We start from the raw sequence: 19,225 nt of genomic DNA on the forward strand, positions 1-19,225 counted from the left end.
TTTGCTTTTCATTATATGACATAAGTTATATTTCAATAATCTGATGAAAACAGCTTCAGGGAATGTGCAACATGTCTTGTAAAAATACTTTGTAAAACTATAAAGGTATTTACTAATTACCTCAGCTGTTGTCTGAACAACAATTACAAGTAATCTCTCATCAGCAGTAGCTTAGATCTGTTTTTATTTGTTACTGTTTATTAGTCTTATTACAGATTTAATCTCTGTTTTAAATTACCAGTAGACCTTAAATAGACAATGAAGGACTAGTCTGTGTAGTTTATATTGCCTTTGCAAAAACACAAATCTCATTAAGAACAGATTTCAAACATACCCTGATACAACATGTCATTCAGAACATTTGGTAGCTGATTTACAATTCATTCCCAAAACTACATGATGATAAAGGAGTATTTTTATGTTTTTGCAAAATGTTCTGAGCATAAAAGATGAATCAAGAATTTATCATTAGGAAAATTTACAAATTGCTACAATACAGAAAATCTTATTTACCTGAGCCCTGAGATGCAGGTTTTCCAGTAACTGATGACGTAACTTGTGCTTTGGTAACAGTCTGCACAGGCTGGGCCACAATAGTTCCGCTTGCTCCACTTACAATCGCCTTAGCTACCCCTTGAGCTATCACTTGCTTCTGCCCAATAACTTTGGCAGCAGCAACATTAGACTTTGCAACTAAAATTTGACCTCCACTAATAGCAACAGCTTGTTTTACTGCTGACTGAAGAGATGAGCCCACTGGAATGCCCACAACCTGCAAATGTAATCAAAGATCCTCAATATTCATTTTAATTAAAAGCATCAACAAAAGAAGCCATCATATTACAATAGCACTAAGTACAAAGACACAATTCAACTTACTGACTTTGAATGTTTATAACTCCACATGCTTTTAAACCACATAAAATGTATAATTTCAAATATTTAAATATATATATAAAGATCCATATTCACAATATACTTGTGCTTCATCCAGGGTTGGGTCCTACATTGCACCCTGTGCTGTTAGGATTGGCACCAGCTTCCATGAAACCCCAAAATTAAAAATAACTGCATTGAGAACTTTGTTTAGCCTACTATCAAGTATCCAAAGATTTTAATTTAGAAATTCTAGTTTGAGCATTAATAATCAAAAATATAAAATTTAAACTAAAAATAATTGTACATTATTCATTGCATGCATTTTAGGACATTATTGACAAGTTAATCTGACATTTGTAAGCATTCATAAGACTTGGCACAAATTTTTATAACCTGTTGTTTGGGAATAAACCTTTCTTTTCTATCTTTTGAAAGCTAATTCACCCAAGAGATGAGGATCCATGAATGTATCACTTATATACAGTAGAAAATATATGCCTCCTTTCATATTTAAAAAAAATTTATTACACATTTAAATTTAAGGGCTTTTTGTAACAAAAATACATAGAAGGAATGATGATTTCATTTGGAATCCAACGTCAGTTTTAACTAGTTAAAAATTAAAACAGAATTTATGGTATAAAACTGACTGGAGAATATATCCATTTCAATACAAAAAGCTGCACACTAATACATTTGTATTTAACTATTTTGTTGAAACACTTAGTTTATGCATAATAATTACCCATTTCAAATATAATTTTTAACTTCCTTTTTGTTGATACAACAATCAGTGATACTCATATAATCCATCTACAATGGACAAATTGGAATTTTTAACACTTTACAAATGAGGTGCACCTTTTAAGAAAGTTATAACTAATTAGGAGATTTTTTTAATAAAAAGCTTTTTTCCTGATATGTCGTAATTCCATTTTCCTGAATGTTTTTTCAGTGTTTTTCTGTTATGGAAAGTTTACAAAAATATGTAATTGTTGGCATATATATATACATTAATTAAAGTTATAAAGATGAGCAAATAAATTGAATAAATATTTGCAAGAATGTTGCAATGAAAAAATACAGTTACACAGATATAACACAGTTTAAAGTGCATTTCCATTTACTTTGTTGTCTTTTGATATTTTAATCCAATTGTAAACATTTCAATGGTTCCCACTTTCAAAAATATTGCACTGGATGATCAACCCTTTTTAGCTGCAGAAAATCAAGGTTTATAATTTAATAAACAATGGCAAGAAACACATTAAAGTCTACCAGGAATATATTTCTTTTTCTTTTTCTTCAATAGACCTAACAACATAAAAACTGTTCCACTTTTTAAAAGATCGAATTTTACTAAATCAAAATGCTCTTGAAAGTGTGAAAGAGGAAATTCAGCTCTTTTTGATATACGGGTTCATCTTAAAAAATATCAGGGCTTGTGTTGATAAACCAATCTATTTGGGTTGATGCTTGTACAATACAAATCCAACACGAATTGGCCTACTCCATCATACTTTCAAAGAAATCCATCCAGTCCTAACTTGCAAAGCCTGATGGGTACCTGTCTGCTGTGCACCAGGTTTATGATTTTACCTAACTAAGTTATCTACAGTTAATTCTCACCTAGAGCTTAATAACCCCATGGAAAGCCACTGGTTTCCACATAACCCTAAACCATATAAACTGATAAGAAAATGGATAGAATAATGAATACAAAGGTGACATGTTAAAGAACCAGCCAAAGAATAAAAAAAAAAAAAAGCTAGTTTCGCTAAACTAGTTCTACTAAACCTGTTTATACCTTGCCCTGTGTTACTCCTCCTCCTGCAGTACTGGTCTGTTTTTGTGGAGAAAGTGCGATCATGTGGCCACCCTTCACTGCCACAAACTGCTGTGGTGATGCCTGTGAGGCTGCTGTTGAAGCCAGAATTTGTTGTGGGTGCTGTTGCTGTTGAGGTACCTCGCCAGGTTCCTGCTTTATAATGACCTGAATAACCCAAATGACATAAATCATATTTCAGTGTCTTTTATTATATTACCTCCAAAATAAAACTATTGGAGCTCAAAACAGTAAAGAACCATGTTAGACTGAATTTTATCATTTTGTGATTTGCAACACCTTAGCAAAAGGCACCATATAAAATTAAAACTCAGTGATTTTCTTTTCTACCACTGTACTGAAAAGGTTCATTACAATGTAAAAAAATTTCCTAATGGAATTTAGAATTTACATTACATAAAGTGTGTATTTTTATTATGGTATTCTGCATACTCTTTAAACAATTTTTATTTATCTGTGTAAAAGGAGCAATGGTGCCAGAAATAATAAACATGACTACAGAATACAGTTCTGTATAAGACCCATTTTTAAGAATGTGTACCCAAAATAAATTCCCACTAACAAATAAAAAACGATGATAAATTACAGAACCTGAAAAAGTATTTAAGTTTTAGAATAGCCATTTGCAAATTTATACTTAATATAAAAATAATATTCAGTTCACGTAAGAAGCATATTTAAAGGTTCACAGCAACAAACACAGTGAAGTTAGTGATCATTCTGTATGAATATCCAACATGGAATGACAAGTGCTGAGTTAGGATGGAGGTGGACGGAATCTCCGTAAATCTTACATTTTATAAGATTTACATTACATATACGATATCACAAGAAATACATTATACTGTGCAACATTACTTTAAGTCAAATAAACCTAAGAATATTTACATGACCTATTCACACATATAGTACCATAAAGTGTTGCTTTGAACTTGAAAGATTCATGCCATAATAAACTGTAATAAGTTTAGTTCCTTAATATAAATTCCTCTGTAGTAATTTAACTTTGAATTGGTACATACATTATCTACATTGCAGAAATGAGTTGTGAATATTAATAATAAGTAACATACTACATAAGTGAGCATATTGTCAAATTCCCTCCTTTATAGCATATTTCTGAACTACTTTCAACTTGATATTTTAAATACCTTTCCTGTTCAATTTTCTTCAGTTGTAACCATAGGACATTCCTGCACAACATAAACACAAACAAAAACTATCTGAAACTGAACTTGAGTTTTCTCCACATCACACGTTACATGCTTTTTCTATTCAATATTCTCTGAACTTTTATCTTAGGGAAGAAAACTGTTCAAAATGACACAGTTCAATTTCTTCATTGTTCTTTTGCTGTTCCACTACGCCTTGCCTATCCTTCAATCCTGGACTACCTCCCTCAAAACCCAAGTCTTCATGCTTTGTTCGACTTCTTTGCACACACATATCAAAGTCTTTATGGTTTGTTTGACTTCCTTGCACACACATACACCCTCTCAACATAATCTATCAATCTTTGTGTTTTCCATGGTCTCCTCTGTTCTTTTTTTTTATTACGCAGGATTCAAAAACAAAACCTTACTAAATGGTTTTAAATCTGAAATTCCACACTGCTCTTGACTGATGACATGATGGTGGCTTTTTAGCAATAATTGGACATCCTGCAAAAGGTATGTATTAAGTTAACATCAAGCATGATGGTACAGTAAAAGTAACAGGAAAATATGTAAAATTACTGTTAAAATGCAACTAAAGATGCTTCAGATGTGGGGGTGTATGTTATTCCCTATGCATATATTTTGGTTCTATGATAAACAAGCACTTTTTTGTAACAGTGTTATTTTTCAATCAGTAATAACACAAAAGTGTCCTGACACATCTGACTTTTACCAGGATGTATCATCAATTAGTTGATATTTCCTAATACCTAATTTTTATTTACCAATATTAGATAATCTAACATAATATATAAATCTGAATGAGTGCTTGTGTTTGTCTAGCTGCAAATCCAAACTGTTGAACATATATCTCCACCAAATTGGACTTGTACAGAAGGAGACTTGGCACAGATATGCAAAGTTGCACCCTGTGGTGGGTTTAGTCAATAAAATTTGGGAGCAAATATTTTTCCTCTTGAGGGATTTATTTAGTGAGAGCACCTGTACTTTATTCTATCCCAAACAGTGCTTGGTACGTCGCTAGTGATTTATAAGGATGTGGAGACTGTAAGTTGCTTTCTTACTGAAGCAAAGAAGGGTAAGTGAAGGGTATTCCTGTAAGAAGCCACAAAGTTTATAGAATCAACTAAAACTAACCTGCTACAGTGCAAGAACAAAGAAAAAAACAACAAAAATTATTACACTGTTTTAACCCAGATTCCATCTTAATTTTTAACGTTATGAACAACACCTAAACAAAAATACATGTATATTCTATATCCTAAAATTTACTTAAAAAGTACTCATGGATACCTGTGGGTAGTGTAGGACTCTACTGCAAAAATTAAAATGTTCTGCCCACATTTACCTGACACATTTAGCTTTACTTTGATTTTACAAGGTTATAATTGTTATAACTGCCTCTGTGCCACCACCAATTGTGAGTGATTTTGTAGACCACCTTCTTCACTGATTTACATGTTTTGGGAATGCTCACTGCTCACACCTTTTTGAAATCTTATGAAATAATCTAGGATTCATAACAATCCTTAATCCACAAACTGCACAGTATGAGTAGCCTCTTAGGGAAATTTATTGCTTAATGAAAAAATTGCAGTGACAGCTTACATAACAATGCTAGCATGACAATTTATCTTGCTCAAATAGAAAACTCCTAACCCACCCACGATAACATAAAAAGAACAGGATGCTCTATTTTACTGGAAACTGGAACACATTTACTTTATGAGGAGCAGTCAAAAAGTTCTTTAAAATATGACAGACATTTATTAATGTTGTTTTCAATTAATTTACATATGCTAAATCTCTGCTAGTCTTTTGGATGCCTTAGCATCTTTAAGAAGTTATTCCATTTTAAACCTTCTTCTTTTCGTTGTTCTCTAGATGGGGAGGCAAAGGGACATCTAATTAAATTTTAATAAAATGCAGCATTGCAGATCTTATTAACCGGTTATATGCATTGCATGAGGGCACACATCTGAGACAGTACATGGCCTTTGAGATGGACATAATATTTCTGCATATGTTCCAGTATTCAGTGGCTCAGTTGTGCTTTTTTGCAGTGTTGGGGCAGTAAAATGAGACAGAAGATGCCAACAACTTTAGTTAATCAGGAAGGCTGGTTGTGCACTTCACAGTAGCCTGGGCTCTTAGGAGGCAATAGCAGAAAGAAAAAAGCAGACTAAGCTGCTATCATGAACAATGCAAACTATTTATTTATTTAGTTTGCTGTTATTCATGAGTGTATTCTTTGCAGTTTTTGTCTGTCAACTGCTAAAACATTACAATTTCCTTTTGAATCAATCGAAAACCTATTCAGAGATTTACTCTCCCTGCTGACTAACAGACCAGTCATGTAATACAATGCAATATCTTTATCATGAAACAATATTTCTAAATGTTCTGAATTATTTAAGTAAGAATTTGAAAAATAATAGATATGATTGCTCCCCCTTGAAGGAATAAAACCAGTCAACCAATTTGTTATTGATATAATATTATATACTATATTATATAAAATTACATAATTATACATAAACAGAGCTAATCTTGGTGAAGCAGGAATACCCTCCCTGACGTAGATCGCACTTCAATGAAATGCTGTCAATGAGGAACAATAGAATCACCATGCGGCTTTCAGTCAATGATAAGTTCATGTTTCATGGGGTGAAAAAAAAAAGGTGTACAATGGTTGCGATCAATGCTTTCTAAAAAATAATTGGTTTTTGAGAAGGATCTGTCATGGGAAGTACAGGGAGAGCAAGAGAGGCAGGTGAAATGAGCTGGGGTGGGACAGACCAGGGCAAGGAGGCGGGGATCTGTATGAGTGTTTTAAATAATAAAAGAAAAGAGCCTTGGAATTGTGAATCCCCCAATCAAGATGGCTTGTGAAATAAATGCAACCAACAGGTATATGCTTCATGTATAAAATATATACAATAATGACAACAATTTTGAAGCAATGATGAAGCAAGACTAAGGTGTTAAACTTAGGAGGGTGTGCTGAGCCTGCCCATGAATACAAAACGCCCTGTTCATACCAAAGTATATATATGAAACAATCCACATATCTGATCATTGGTATCTTTACCAATGTACCTATCTGAATGGATGTACATGGTCCCCCAATTGACAGCTGTGATGCCAATTGTCCCAAATATTACAGTGCCCTGAAATGGGTGGACCTTGTAGTCATTTCTATATGATGTGACTAAAATGTATGCAAATACCCTTAAATGTGAGTCTGTAATGTGCATTTTAATTATGTCTGAATTTCTGATTTGTAATTTTAAACTGTAAACCAGATGGGTAAATCAAGGAAAAATGTGTCTTTGTCCCAAATATTACGGAGAGCATTTTATGGGAATAGATGTAAATATCTAAACCAATGAATAGCAACCTATGTATATATTTGAATGAACGGATGCTAACCAATGTATATATCCCAATGTATACATGTTACAGGCCAAACTACTTTAGACTAGGCCAAACCAGTTTGTCAAAGAGGATAGGATGAACCTAGTCCGAACTAGATTATCCTGAAATAAACGTAGAGCTCCAAGGACAAACTGATTTGTCCTAGTCGGATGGATGGATAAACTGCTTTTGCCTGCAATCAGTTTCCTAAGTCAAACCGATTCATCCTATCGCACTTCAGACAAACTGGCTTCGCCAGGTCCAAATAAGTCTGTCCTAAAATCGGTGTTTGGCCTGTAACATATTAGTCTAAACTAGTTTACCCTAAAATCAGGTTTGGTCTGTAAAATATTGTTACACATTGTCACACATGACCACTTTGGGTTCAGCCAAAGGGGCCCAATTCAGGGTGATCAAATGGGAGAAAAGGGTTGGTAATGAGTATTAATGCCTTTCTCTTCTTCCTACAGAAGACTAACCCATTCTTTCCAAACACTTTGGTCCAGCCCTGATGGCTTCACTTCCTACCGTCTTATTATAAAAAACCTTCCACTAACTCATTTTTTTTGTCTTTTGTTATTTCAGCCATTAAGAACGATATCAGTCTTTAAGACTACTTACTCTTTTTTTCCATAATATACAGAGAGGTTCCCCAAATCTTTTTTGTGTGCATCTTGCCTTAATACAACATACATATCTCAGCCAATGCACATATCTGAATGGTTATTTTCAAAAGAAAGTAAATATCTAAACTAGGGCTGGGCGATATGGCAAAAAAAAAAAATCTAGGTTTTTTCATAAAGTTTGACCGATTCACGATTTCAATTTTTTTTATTGTGTAACTAGTCAACTTAAAACATTACAACAACATGACTTAAGTAACATTCTCTTTATAAGTAACTTGAAAAACCATCTGGTTAAGGAACATTGTATTTTTAATGGCCATGCCATACATAAATTGGTCAACAAGGTGTAAATAAATGTAAAACAAATTCACTAGTTAAATATCTTTGCAGAAGATTTGAATGAAATATGAAAGTAAATATTGTGCAATTTGAATTAAACATTAAATACTTCTGAATATATAGTAAGAAAATAACCATTTTAACCAATGTAAACATTACATCAGTCAACTCAAAAAGTTATGCAAATTTTCAACAGTAAACAAAAAACAAACAAAAAAAAAAGATTTGAAATAGCAGTTCATTGTACTTTGACAGAAATATTGTAAAGAGCTTTCTCCTTCATAACTGCAGAATATGAATCTATAACCAACAAACTCATGTTAAGTGATTGGCACTGTTATTACAAAAGCAAAACAATAATAATCATCATCATCATTTCAGCTATTAATGAAATAACATCTGAATAACTGCGATTTTAATGCTTGAATTATTAATCATACTTACCAATAGCATTGTGAAGACGATGTCCAAAGCACTGAAGATGGGTCCAGTCGTTCATCTTCATTGCTTTGATCATGTTCGTTCCACTGTCAGTGGTCGCGCACACCTGTCGATCCTCCACAAGCTTCCAAGACGCCAGCGCATCTTTAAGCCCATGACCAATTATTTCCCCAGTATGATCGTCAGGAAAATAACATGTCTGAAGGCAAAACTTTGCAGTTTCCATTCGCGTCAACATAATGGGCTGTAAGGCTCATGTAAGGCTGAAGAGTACGACTACTCCACAGGTCAGTCGTCGTAAAAAAAAAAGATGCCCTTTCAAGCTGCTCCGCTACTTTTTCAAGTGTTTCAGTGTACATTCGGGGAATAGCTACGTCTTCGAAATATTTGCTGCTCGGCAACTTGTATCTTGGATCAGCAGTGTGTAGCATTTTTATGAACCCTGGCTTTTCGATGGTGTATATGGGAACCATGTCCTTAGCGATATGAAACGCCACAGCATCTGTCATTTCTTTCCATCGGGGTTTTGTCGTATGGAACGGAATTGGAAAATGATACCGCTAATGACATCTGGCGTTTTGCAATTTTAGGTGGACCTTTTGCACTTGGACTTGGCTTGTTTTCATCTCTTAACTTTGAGCATTCTTCCCATTCAGCTTGGTGCCTTTGTCGCAAATGTTGGAATAAATTAGTGGTGCTGCCACTGCCGGTTGAAACTGACTTTCTGCATATTTTGCATTTGACAAAAGTTTGTTCGATGTCTGAACTCTCAAATCCGAACCATTTCCAAACCACAGAGGAAACGTTACTACCTTTCTTTGGCACAAGGTCATCCTGAAGTGAAGAGCCGTCCATCTCTATATTATTTCTGTAGCCTATTACATTCCTTCATAGAGCACTGTACTCACAGGTGAGAGGTTAATTAGGCGTGCCATCATGTGTTCAGAGTCGGACAAGCCTCTTAATTATTCTGCCATAGGTGCAATTACAATGTATCTAATTTTTTATTAAAAAATCGCGATACCTCGATTTAATAAAAAAAAAATCGTCTTAAAACGTAAATTCGAATTAATTGAAAAAATCGAAAAAATCACCCAGCCCTAATCTAAACCAATGTATATCAACCAATGTATATATCTGAACGAATACATCCAAACAAATGCTTATATCCAAATCAATTTACCTAAATCAATATAGATATCTGAGTTAATTTACGTATTTATGAAACAATCTATTTTTCTTGAGCAGCCGCTCATACACATATGCACTTACCAGCCACACTAATTAGATACACCTTGCTAGTACCGGGAAGGTCCCCCTTTTGCCTTCAGAACTGCAGCAATTCCTCTTGGCATAGATTCAACAAGGTGTTGATTCCTCAGGGAATTAGGGCCATATTGACAAAATAGCATCATGCAGTTGCTGCAGATTTGTCGGCTGCACATCCATGATGCAAATGGATGACCAATTCCTTACAGCTTACTTACAAAAGTTAAGCAGGTTTCATATACACACACACACACACACATACATACATACATACATACATATATATATATATATATATATATATATATATATATATATATATATATATATATATATAGATATATATATATATATATATCTATACTAATAAAAGGCAAAGCCCTCAATCACTCACTCATCACTAATTCTCCAACTTCCCGTGTGGGTGGAAGGAACTGAAATTTGTCAGGTTCATTCCTTACAGCTTCCTTACAAAAGTTGGGCAGGTTTTATATCGAAATTCTACGCGTAATGGTCATAACTGGAAGCAGTTTTTCTCCATTTACTGTAATGGAGATGAGCTTCAACGCCGTGGGGGAGTTTAGTGTGACATCATCACGCCTCCACGTAATCACGCAGTACATAGAAAACCAGGAAGACCTCAAAAGCGCTGAAGAAAACATGCATTATATAATTGAGAAGGCAGCGAAACAATAAGAAGCGAGCGAAAGTGACATATACAACCATATTCATGAGTTCTGCTACTTCGGAAACAAAGCACGATGTAAACCTACACTTTAAATTAAGTTCGTAGACAGGCTGCCGCTGGCGTTTGTAATTTAGTGCCTGCCCATATAAGGCCGTCCGTCAGCGGCAATCCAATAGCAAACTGCCATGGGTAAATATTCACGGGTGAAGGACTGTGCTTATGGAGAGGAAGATGAGATGGTCAGGGTGGTGTTTGACACAAACTCAGCGAAACTGCGAGAGAAAGTTTTAAGTGCCAGGACTAAGGTAACATTAAATACAGCCATGGACATAGCACGAGATGGCACCAGCACAGCTGGGAACCTTCGATGCATGTACACCGAGTGGCTCACGTGAACTGGCGCAGTGCACAGATAAAAGCAACAGTTCCAAAGAGCTGAACAAAACCGAATTACACAATTGAAAAGGCAGCAAAAATATGAAGCGTCTGATAAGCATATTCATAAATCCAGCTACTGTGGAAACAAAGCACACGGTGGAAAAAGTCAATGTCCCGCTAAAGGAAGACAGTGTAAAAAAAAACCTGTGCATGCAGTGTGTCAGGTCTCAGATAAAGAAGCTGTTTATTGATGCAGTAAGAAATGAATCGATGAATGAAACCGGTCATCTTTACGATTGACAAACACGGAATGTAACTTGAACACAACACATCCTACAAATACGAACCTGATTGAAAGAAATAATGATAATCAAATCCTTGATGACAGCAACACTCAGTAACACTCACAAAACAAATACTGTATATTGACAGTCATGTTACGTTATTTTTAAAATGTTCCCTTTTCTTTTCTAGCTTTTTAACACACTACTTCTCGCTGCGATCGCGGTATATATATATATATATATATATATATATATCCCGATCTACATACTCGAATAATGGATACTTTATTAGCCATCAATGATTGTTTTGGTAAAGCCATACTCAGTGTATTCATTAGATGAGCGGTAAAAAGTAAGAGCGAGGGAGGATGACTTATTGAGGCATGCAGGCTGTAGTCTTGCGTCAACTCTATCTGAATTGCGCGATCACATTTTAAAAATATATCTTTTCAAGTTCTATTTAGTCCATATGTGTCAAACTCAAGGGCGCGGGCCACATCCGCCCGTGTAATTATATCCGCCCGAGATCATTTTATATACTGTATTATTGTTATTAATGGCCGGGTATATGAAGCGCTGGTAACACAATAAACTACAGATCCCATAATGCAGCGCTTCAGCTGCCTTGCCGAACACTTACCGCGTTAATCAAGTCTAGCTTATGATGCTGCAAGTTATTGCGAAGCTAGCTCACACGATGCTGAAGAGAAAAGTTGATTCTGAAAATAGAGCCTTTAAAACCGATGGGAGGCTGAGTATATGTTTACTGAACCCGTGTGTCTCATTTGTGGAGCTAATGTGGCTGTAATTACAGAATTTAATCTAAGATGGCACTATGAGACAAAACATCAGGGTAACCTGAATGCAATGCAGAAGATACAGAAAGCAGAAGAATTAAATAAGAATCTGACACTTCAGCGGACGTTTTACCGTGCACAATCACAAAGTGATTTCAATTGAGGTTGCTTTTATGGGAGACACAACCACTTGCCCCACTTTCCCTGTTACCAAGTAATGTTAAACCAAGTCATCACTACGGTGTTCCCAAATACGCACTTTGCTGATAAACTGGCGCACTGAGTTTGCACGGAGCTTTGGTGACTTTGAAGAACAAAAAGTCCGTCTACATGCGGCTCGAACCTTGTGCATGTTTGGTAGCACATATCTGTGTGAGAAGCTCTTCTCAGTGATAAAGACTAACAAAACAGCACACAGGAGTCGCCTCACTGATGAGCACCTGCAATCCATCCTGAGAATCTCCACAACACAGAACCTCACACCAAACAGAAACGAACTTGTGGCCAAAAAAGATGCCAGGCGTCCAGCTCTAAAATGACATATGAGCAAAGACAACTGAATGATTTGATTTGTTATTGCACATAAGAGCGGGAGTCAACCGTTTTAACAAACAGCGTATTGCACTGATACGAAATAGCTGTGTGTGTATATATGTAGATATGTATGTATATGTATATATATCTTTATATATGTGTGTGTGTATGTATGTATATATATATATGTATTTGTGTGTATATATGTGTATATGTATAGATATGTATATATATATATGTTTATGTGTGTGTGTGTAAATATATATATATATATATATATGACAACAACACTCATCACTCACAACAGTGACAAAACAATTACATTGACAATCAGGTTACGTTATTTTCAAAATGTTTCCTTTTCTTTTCATTGCTTCTTTAACACACTACTTCTCCGCTGCGAAGTGCGGGTATTTTGCTAGTATACTAATAAAAGGCAAAGCCCTCACTCACTCACTCACTGACTCATCACTAATTCTCCAACTTCCCGTGTAGGTAGAAGGCTGAAATTTGGCAGGCTCGTTCCTTACAGCTTACTTACAAAAGTTGGGCAGGTTTCATTTCGAAATTCTACGCCTAATGGTCATAACTGGAAAGTATTTTTCTCCATTAACTGTAATGGAGTTGAGCTGGAAAGACGTGGAGGGGGCAGAGTTTCGTGTGACATCATCACGCCTCCCACGTAATCACGTGAACTGACTGTCAACGCAGTGCGTAGAAAACCAGGAAGACCTCCAAAAAGTGCTTAAGAAAACATACATTATATAATTGAGAATGCAGCGAAACAATAAGAAGCGAGCGAGTGACATTTACTACCATATTCATGAGTGCTGCTACCTCGGAAAGAAAGCAAGGTGTAAACCTAAACTTTAAATTAAGTTCATAGACAGGCTACCACTGGCGTTTCACATGCCCACAGGTAATGCAGGATACAAGTTTAATGAGAGGACGCAGGATATAAACGAGAGTTTTGATCACTTTGTAACTAAGTTAAAATTGTAGGTGAAGGGTGTGCTTATGCAAATTCAGAGACTGTGTTTGTGGGGATTGACAGTTAAGGCGGGTGGGGGAGTCACGTCATCATCACCCCTCCCATTCATCTCATTTCACTCTGAGCTGAGCTCCGCGGCTAACGCCGTCTTCCGAAGCAACTTCATCAGACTGCCACCAAATACTCACAGAAAAATCCACAAGTTAATACACACGCTGTCACAGTTTCTCCACACTGAATCCTGCAGGCACTACTTACAAAAGGTCACATTGACAATCGTGCTACGTTATTTTTAAAATCTTTCCTTTTCTTAGCACAAGCACAGCTGAGAAGCTTCGATGCATGTGTTCCATAACGCGTTAAAAAATAATGCATTTAATCACACTTTGCATTACAATCAAAGGGGAGCTTTTGTCAATGCATGATTTCCTGGTACACCGATTACATTGATCAGCACATCCCGATTCATTTTACCCTAGCACCACCTTAGTTTGAGAAGAAGTATGAAAAAATATGAGGTTAACACAGAAAAACAGATCACCAATTCAAGCTTTATGAATAATCGATTCGCCATCAATAATTGTTTTGGTAAAGCCATCCTCCTTCCATTTTATAATTTTTCTGCCACTAGCCATGATTAAATGAACGGTAAAAAAATAAGAGCAAAGCGAGGGTGACTTATTTAGGCAGGCATATATATGACAGCAACACTCATGACAAGGTCAATCATGTTACGTTATTATTAAACTGTTTCCTTTTCTTTTTCATTACTTCTTTAACACACTACTTTTCAGCTGCGTAGCTGGTATTTTATATATATATATATATATATATATATATATATATATATATATATATATATATATATATATATATATATATGAATGACCTCCAAAGAGCTGAGACTTTTGATATCATGAACGTGTCTGCAAAACTGGGGTCTCCTGCCCAGCAAAAGTCGAGCAGCCAGCGCGCGTGCATAGCTGTGCCGGCCTTTGAGACGCTGACTGCGCTTCTGCCTTAAGTGCCAAAGTGAGCACTTTTAATTTTTTTCATCCTCCCCCCGCGCTATAGCCCAGACAAGTGCAAACACGGGACCCCTTTTCTACACCACGGCAAAATAATATTAAGGCGATTCACACTTTCTTTTGCACGTATACGATTATGAGGTCCTCAGCTCGGATTATGAAGACACGCAAACGAGTGGAGGACTGACAGTGCCATCACAGCCGATTAATGGCGGGACGTCTCACCTGTCTACACAAGACCCACCGCGACTGTCCCCAAAAGGCGATCATAACGTCAGCGAACACATCTCTCTATCTATACTAATAAAAGGCAAAGCCCTCACTCACTCACTCACTCACTCACTCATCACTAATTCTCCAACTTCCCGTGTGGGTGGAAGGCTGAAATTTGGCAGGTTCATTCCTTACAGCTTCCTTACAAAAGTTTTGCAGGTTTCATTTCGAAATTCTACGAGTAACGGTTATAACGGTCAACAACGTCCACAATGTTGAACTTTCTTATTTATGGCCCCATCTTCAAGAAATTTGGTAGGTGGCTTCCCTGAGCTAACCAAACCAATGTACGTACTTATTTCGGTAGTATGACGCCACTGTCAGCCACCATATTGAACTTTCCAACGTCACTAATTCTCCAACTTCTCGTGTAGGTAGAAGGCTGAAATTTGGCAGGCTCATTCCTTACAGCTTACTTACAAAAGTTAAGCTGGTTTATTTCGAAATTCTACGCGTAATGGTCATAAAGGTCAACAACATCCGCCATGTTGAACTTTCTTATTTATAGCCCCATCTTCTCGAAATTTGGTAGGCAGCTTCCATGCACTAACCGAAACCAATGTATGTACTTATTTCGGTGGTATGATGCCACTGTTGGCCGCCATATTGAACTTTTCAACAGTCTTTGTTACTTATGGGCCCATCTTCAAGAAATTTGGTACACGGGTTCCCAACGCTAACTGAATCCTACTTACGTAGATATATACGTCCATAGCCTGCAGCTCGGCCACCGTGTTAGGTGACGTTGGGTCCCCCATCCCAACGCCTCCCACGTTGTTGGATGCCTGCCTATATAAGACTGTCCGTCGCTCCAGTCTCTACATTCCCTTCCTTGCTTCGCCACGGGATTCAAGTTTCCCTACTGATAACTACAGCCTTTTTGTTTAATCCACGGCTTCTCCGTTGTTTTATTGTTTGTTTATTACAATTATAGTTATTGTATAGGTATTTTAGACTTACTTTACATTTCTCATGTACCCATTTCCTTTATCATTCCAACCCCCATTACCATGTCTATCGAGGTGATCACTATCGACCAAAGAACTGTCACTTACCGAGTGGCTTCCATGCCCGGAGATGGCACCTACCTTTTCCATTCTCTTTGTTACATATTGCACGGCCATATCAGGCTCACTCTTGATATCCAGAGGAACATTGTGTCTTATGTATTGAATGACTGGGACAGGTTCAAGGTGTGGACTGATGACGGTACAGGAGATAATTATACTACACAAGAGCACTATAAGAGTGAAATGCTTAAGCCCTTCACCTATGGTTCTGCATGTGAGTTGATGGCTGCCACTGAATTGTTCGGTTGTTGCTTTCTAGTGTACCGAAATGGCCAGATATTTTACACCTTTCGACAACCGCCAATGCCTCTTAAACATCTTAGATTCACAGGTGACGATTTCAGCAGTGGACACTTTGATGTTTATGAATGTTTAAACTCTCAAAAGCTGGATGTGATTTTATCGATGAAACCGGTTGTGTGCTTACAACGCTTGACAGATGCCGAATGTCACTTAAACGAGCGAGCAACTGTTGCTGGGGGTGGCAGAATCCATCAAGGAAGAAAAATGAAAAACATTAATTGTACAAAATCTTAATTTATTTATCCATTCCTAAATAATTAAATGGGCAGGCTATTTCGTATCAGTGCAATACGCTGTTTGTTAAAACGGATGACTCCCGCTCTTACGTGCAAGTCTGCGTGGGTATTATGAACTATCATATCTGTTCAAGTTCTATTCAAATTTTAAATAGAAGGAATTTTTATTTAGTCGACAGAAATATCTTTGGTAGGAATGGAAGTTAAATGTAGGCATCATTGCATAAATTTTTCTTCACCATACAAATTTAAATAGTAAAGCCTTACATTCCAACCAAAGATATTTGTGTCGACTAAATCAGGGGTGTCAAACTCAATTGCACAGGGGGCCAAAATCCAAAACACACTTTAGGTCGCTGGCCGAACAGGATAAACATTTATTGAACACACTAAAACTAAACTTTTAAAACTTTAAAACTTTTAAAACTTAACTTTTGAACATAAATATGAATAAAACAGACAGGAATATTATTCGAATAAATCAACTCAAACCTTAAATAACTTATAATATTTTGCTCTCCATAAAAATATATCCTGTCTAAATTATACAAGTTAGAAATAAAGTAAACGTTAAAAGAACATTCAAATTTCTTTACTCTTATGTAATTTTATATAAAAAATAAACTTAAATTTTAAATATCCCAAAAGATTTTGCTCTCCATAAAAATATATCCTGTCAAAATTATACAAATTCAAATATGAACATGCTGCATAACAAAACCTGGAAATATAAATAAAATGTGTTCTTTTCAGCAATAACAAATCAAATCATTCAGTTGTCTTTGCTCATATGTCATTTTATCAGAGCTGGACGCCTGGCATCTTTTTTTGGCAACAAGTTTGTTTATGTTTGGTGTGAGGTTCTGTGTTGTGGAGATTCTCAGGATGGACTGCAGGTGCTCATCAGTGAGGGACTCCTGTGTGCTGTTTTGTTAGTCTTCATCACTGAGAAGAGCTTCTCACACAGATATGTGCTACCAAACATGCACAAGGTTCGAGCCGCATGTAGACGGAGCTGGAGCATTTCTGCGGGAATGGAGTGAATAAACTGTGCGGCCCCTGCAGTATCGTACTTTGCCTTCAGTGTGCCATTACACTGCAGCTCAATCACCTCCATCTGAATCTGCACAGGTGCAGTTTCCACATCGACGGCAAATGGGTTGCAAACAACTCAAAATTCTTTTTGTTCTTCAAAGTCACCAAAGCGCCGTGCGAACTCAGTGCGCTCAGTTTATCAGCAAAGTGCGATTTGGGAACACCGTTGTGCTGACTTGGTTCAACATTACTTGGCAACAGGGAAAGTGGGGCAAGTTGCACTGGTGCATTTGTGTCTCCCATAAAAGCAGCTTCACTTGAAATCACTTTGTGATATTGCACGGGTAAAAACGTCTGCTGAAGTGTCAGATTCATCTTTAACTCTGTATCTTCTGCATTGCATTCAGGTCTTTCAGGTTATCCTGATGTTTTGTCTCATAGTGCCGTCTTAGATTAAATTCTGTAATTACAGCCACATTAGCTCCACAAATGAGACACACGGGTTTACCGGCAATGTCAGTAAACATATACTCAGCCTCCCATCGGTTTTTAAAGGCTCTATTTTCAGAATCAACTTTTCTCTTTGCCATCGTGTGGGCTAGCGCAATAACTTGCAGCATCATAAGCTAGACTTGATTAACGCGTAAGTGTTGGCAAGGCAGCTGAAGCGCTGCATTATGGGATCTGTAGTTTATTGTGTTACCAGCACTTCATATCCCCGGCCATTAATAACAATAATATATAAAATGATCTCGCAGGCCGGATATAATTACACGCCGGGCCGGATGTGGCTCGAGAGCCTTGAGTTTGACACATATGGACTAAATAGAACTTGAAAAGATATATTTTTGAATGTGATCGCAATTCAGATCGAGTTGACGCGCACTACATCGAGCTCGCGTGCTATTGTGGTTTTGCCTGCGTGCCTCAATAACTCACCCTCCCCTCGCTCTTACTTTTTTACCGTTCATCTAATGAATACACTGAGTATGGCTTTACCAAAACAATTATTGATGGTGAATTGATTATTAATAAAAGACCCCCGTGACCCTATTCGGATTCAGCGGGTTAGAAAATGGATGGATGGATGGATAAAGCTTCAATTGGTGATCTGTTTTTCTGTGTTAACCTCATATTTTTTCATACTTCTTCTCAAACCAAGGGTGTGCGAGGGTAAAATGAATCGGGAAGCGCTGATCAATGTAATCGGTGTACCATGAAATCATGCATTGACAGAAGTTCCCCTTTCCTTGTATTGCAAAGTGTGATTACAGTAATCCCTCCTCGATCACGGGGGTTGCGTTCCAGAACCCCCCGCGATAGACGAAAATCCGCGAAGTAGAAACCATATGTTTGTGTAGTTATTTTTATATATTTTAAGCCCTTATAAACTCTCCCACACTGTTAACATTATTAGAGCCCTCTAGACATGAAATAACACCCTTTAGTCAAAAGTTTAAACTGTCCTCCATGACAAGACAGAGATGACAGTTCTTTCTCACAATTAAAAGAATGCAAATAGATCTCTTCAGGAGCAGAGAATTTCAGAGAGAGAGAGAGAGAGAGCTCGCAAAGAAAAGCAAACAATCAAAAAATCAATACTTGTGCTTTTA

The 19,225-nt window shown here is 36.7% G+C and overlaps 1 protein-coding gene across 4 annotated transcripts in view; it reads right to left on the reverse strand.

Annotated features, from left to right (window-relative positions):
- Positions 1–19,225, reverse strand: part of yeats2 (YEATS domain containing 2) — a 143,747-nt gene that overhangs the window by 67,641 nt on the left and 56,881 nt on the right. For 3 of the 4 annotated variants that reach the window (XM_039761687.1, XM_039761696.1, XM_039761680.1), the window contains 2 exons: positions 2,687–2,872; positions 514–772 (listed from right to left, as the gene is read on the reverse strand). In XM_039761687.1, coding sequence (XP_039617621.1) covers positions 514–772; positions 2,687–2,872 — 445 coding nt within the window. The remainder of the gene's footprint in view (positions 1–513; positions 773–2,686; positions 2,873–19,225) is intronic. The other variant, XM_039761706.1, reaches the window with a different exon arrangement.

Source organism: Polypterus senegalus, chromosome 1 (genome assembly GCF_016835505.1).
Source record: "Polypterus senegalus isolate Bchr_013 chromosome 1, ASM1683550v1, whole genome shotgun sequence".
Lineage (NCBI taxonomy): Eukaryota > Metazoa > Chordata > Cladistia > Polypteriformes > Polypteridae > Polypterus > Polypterus senegalus.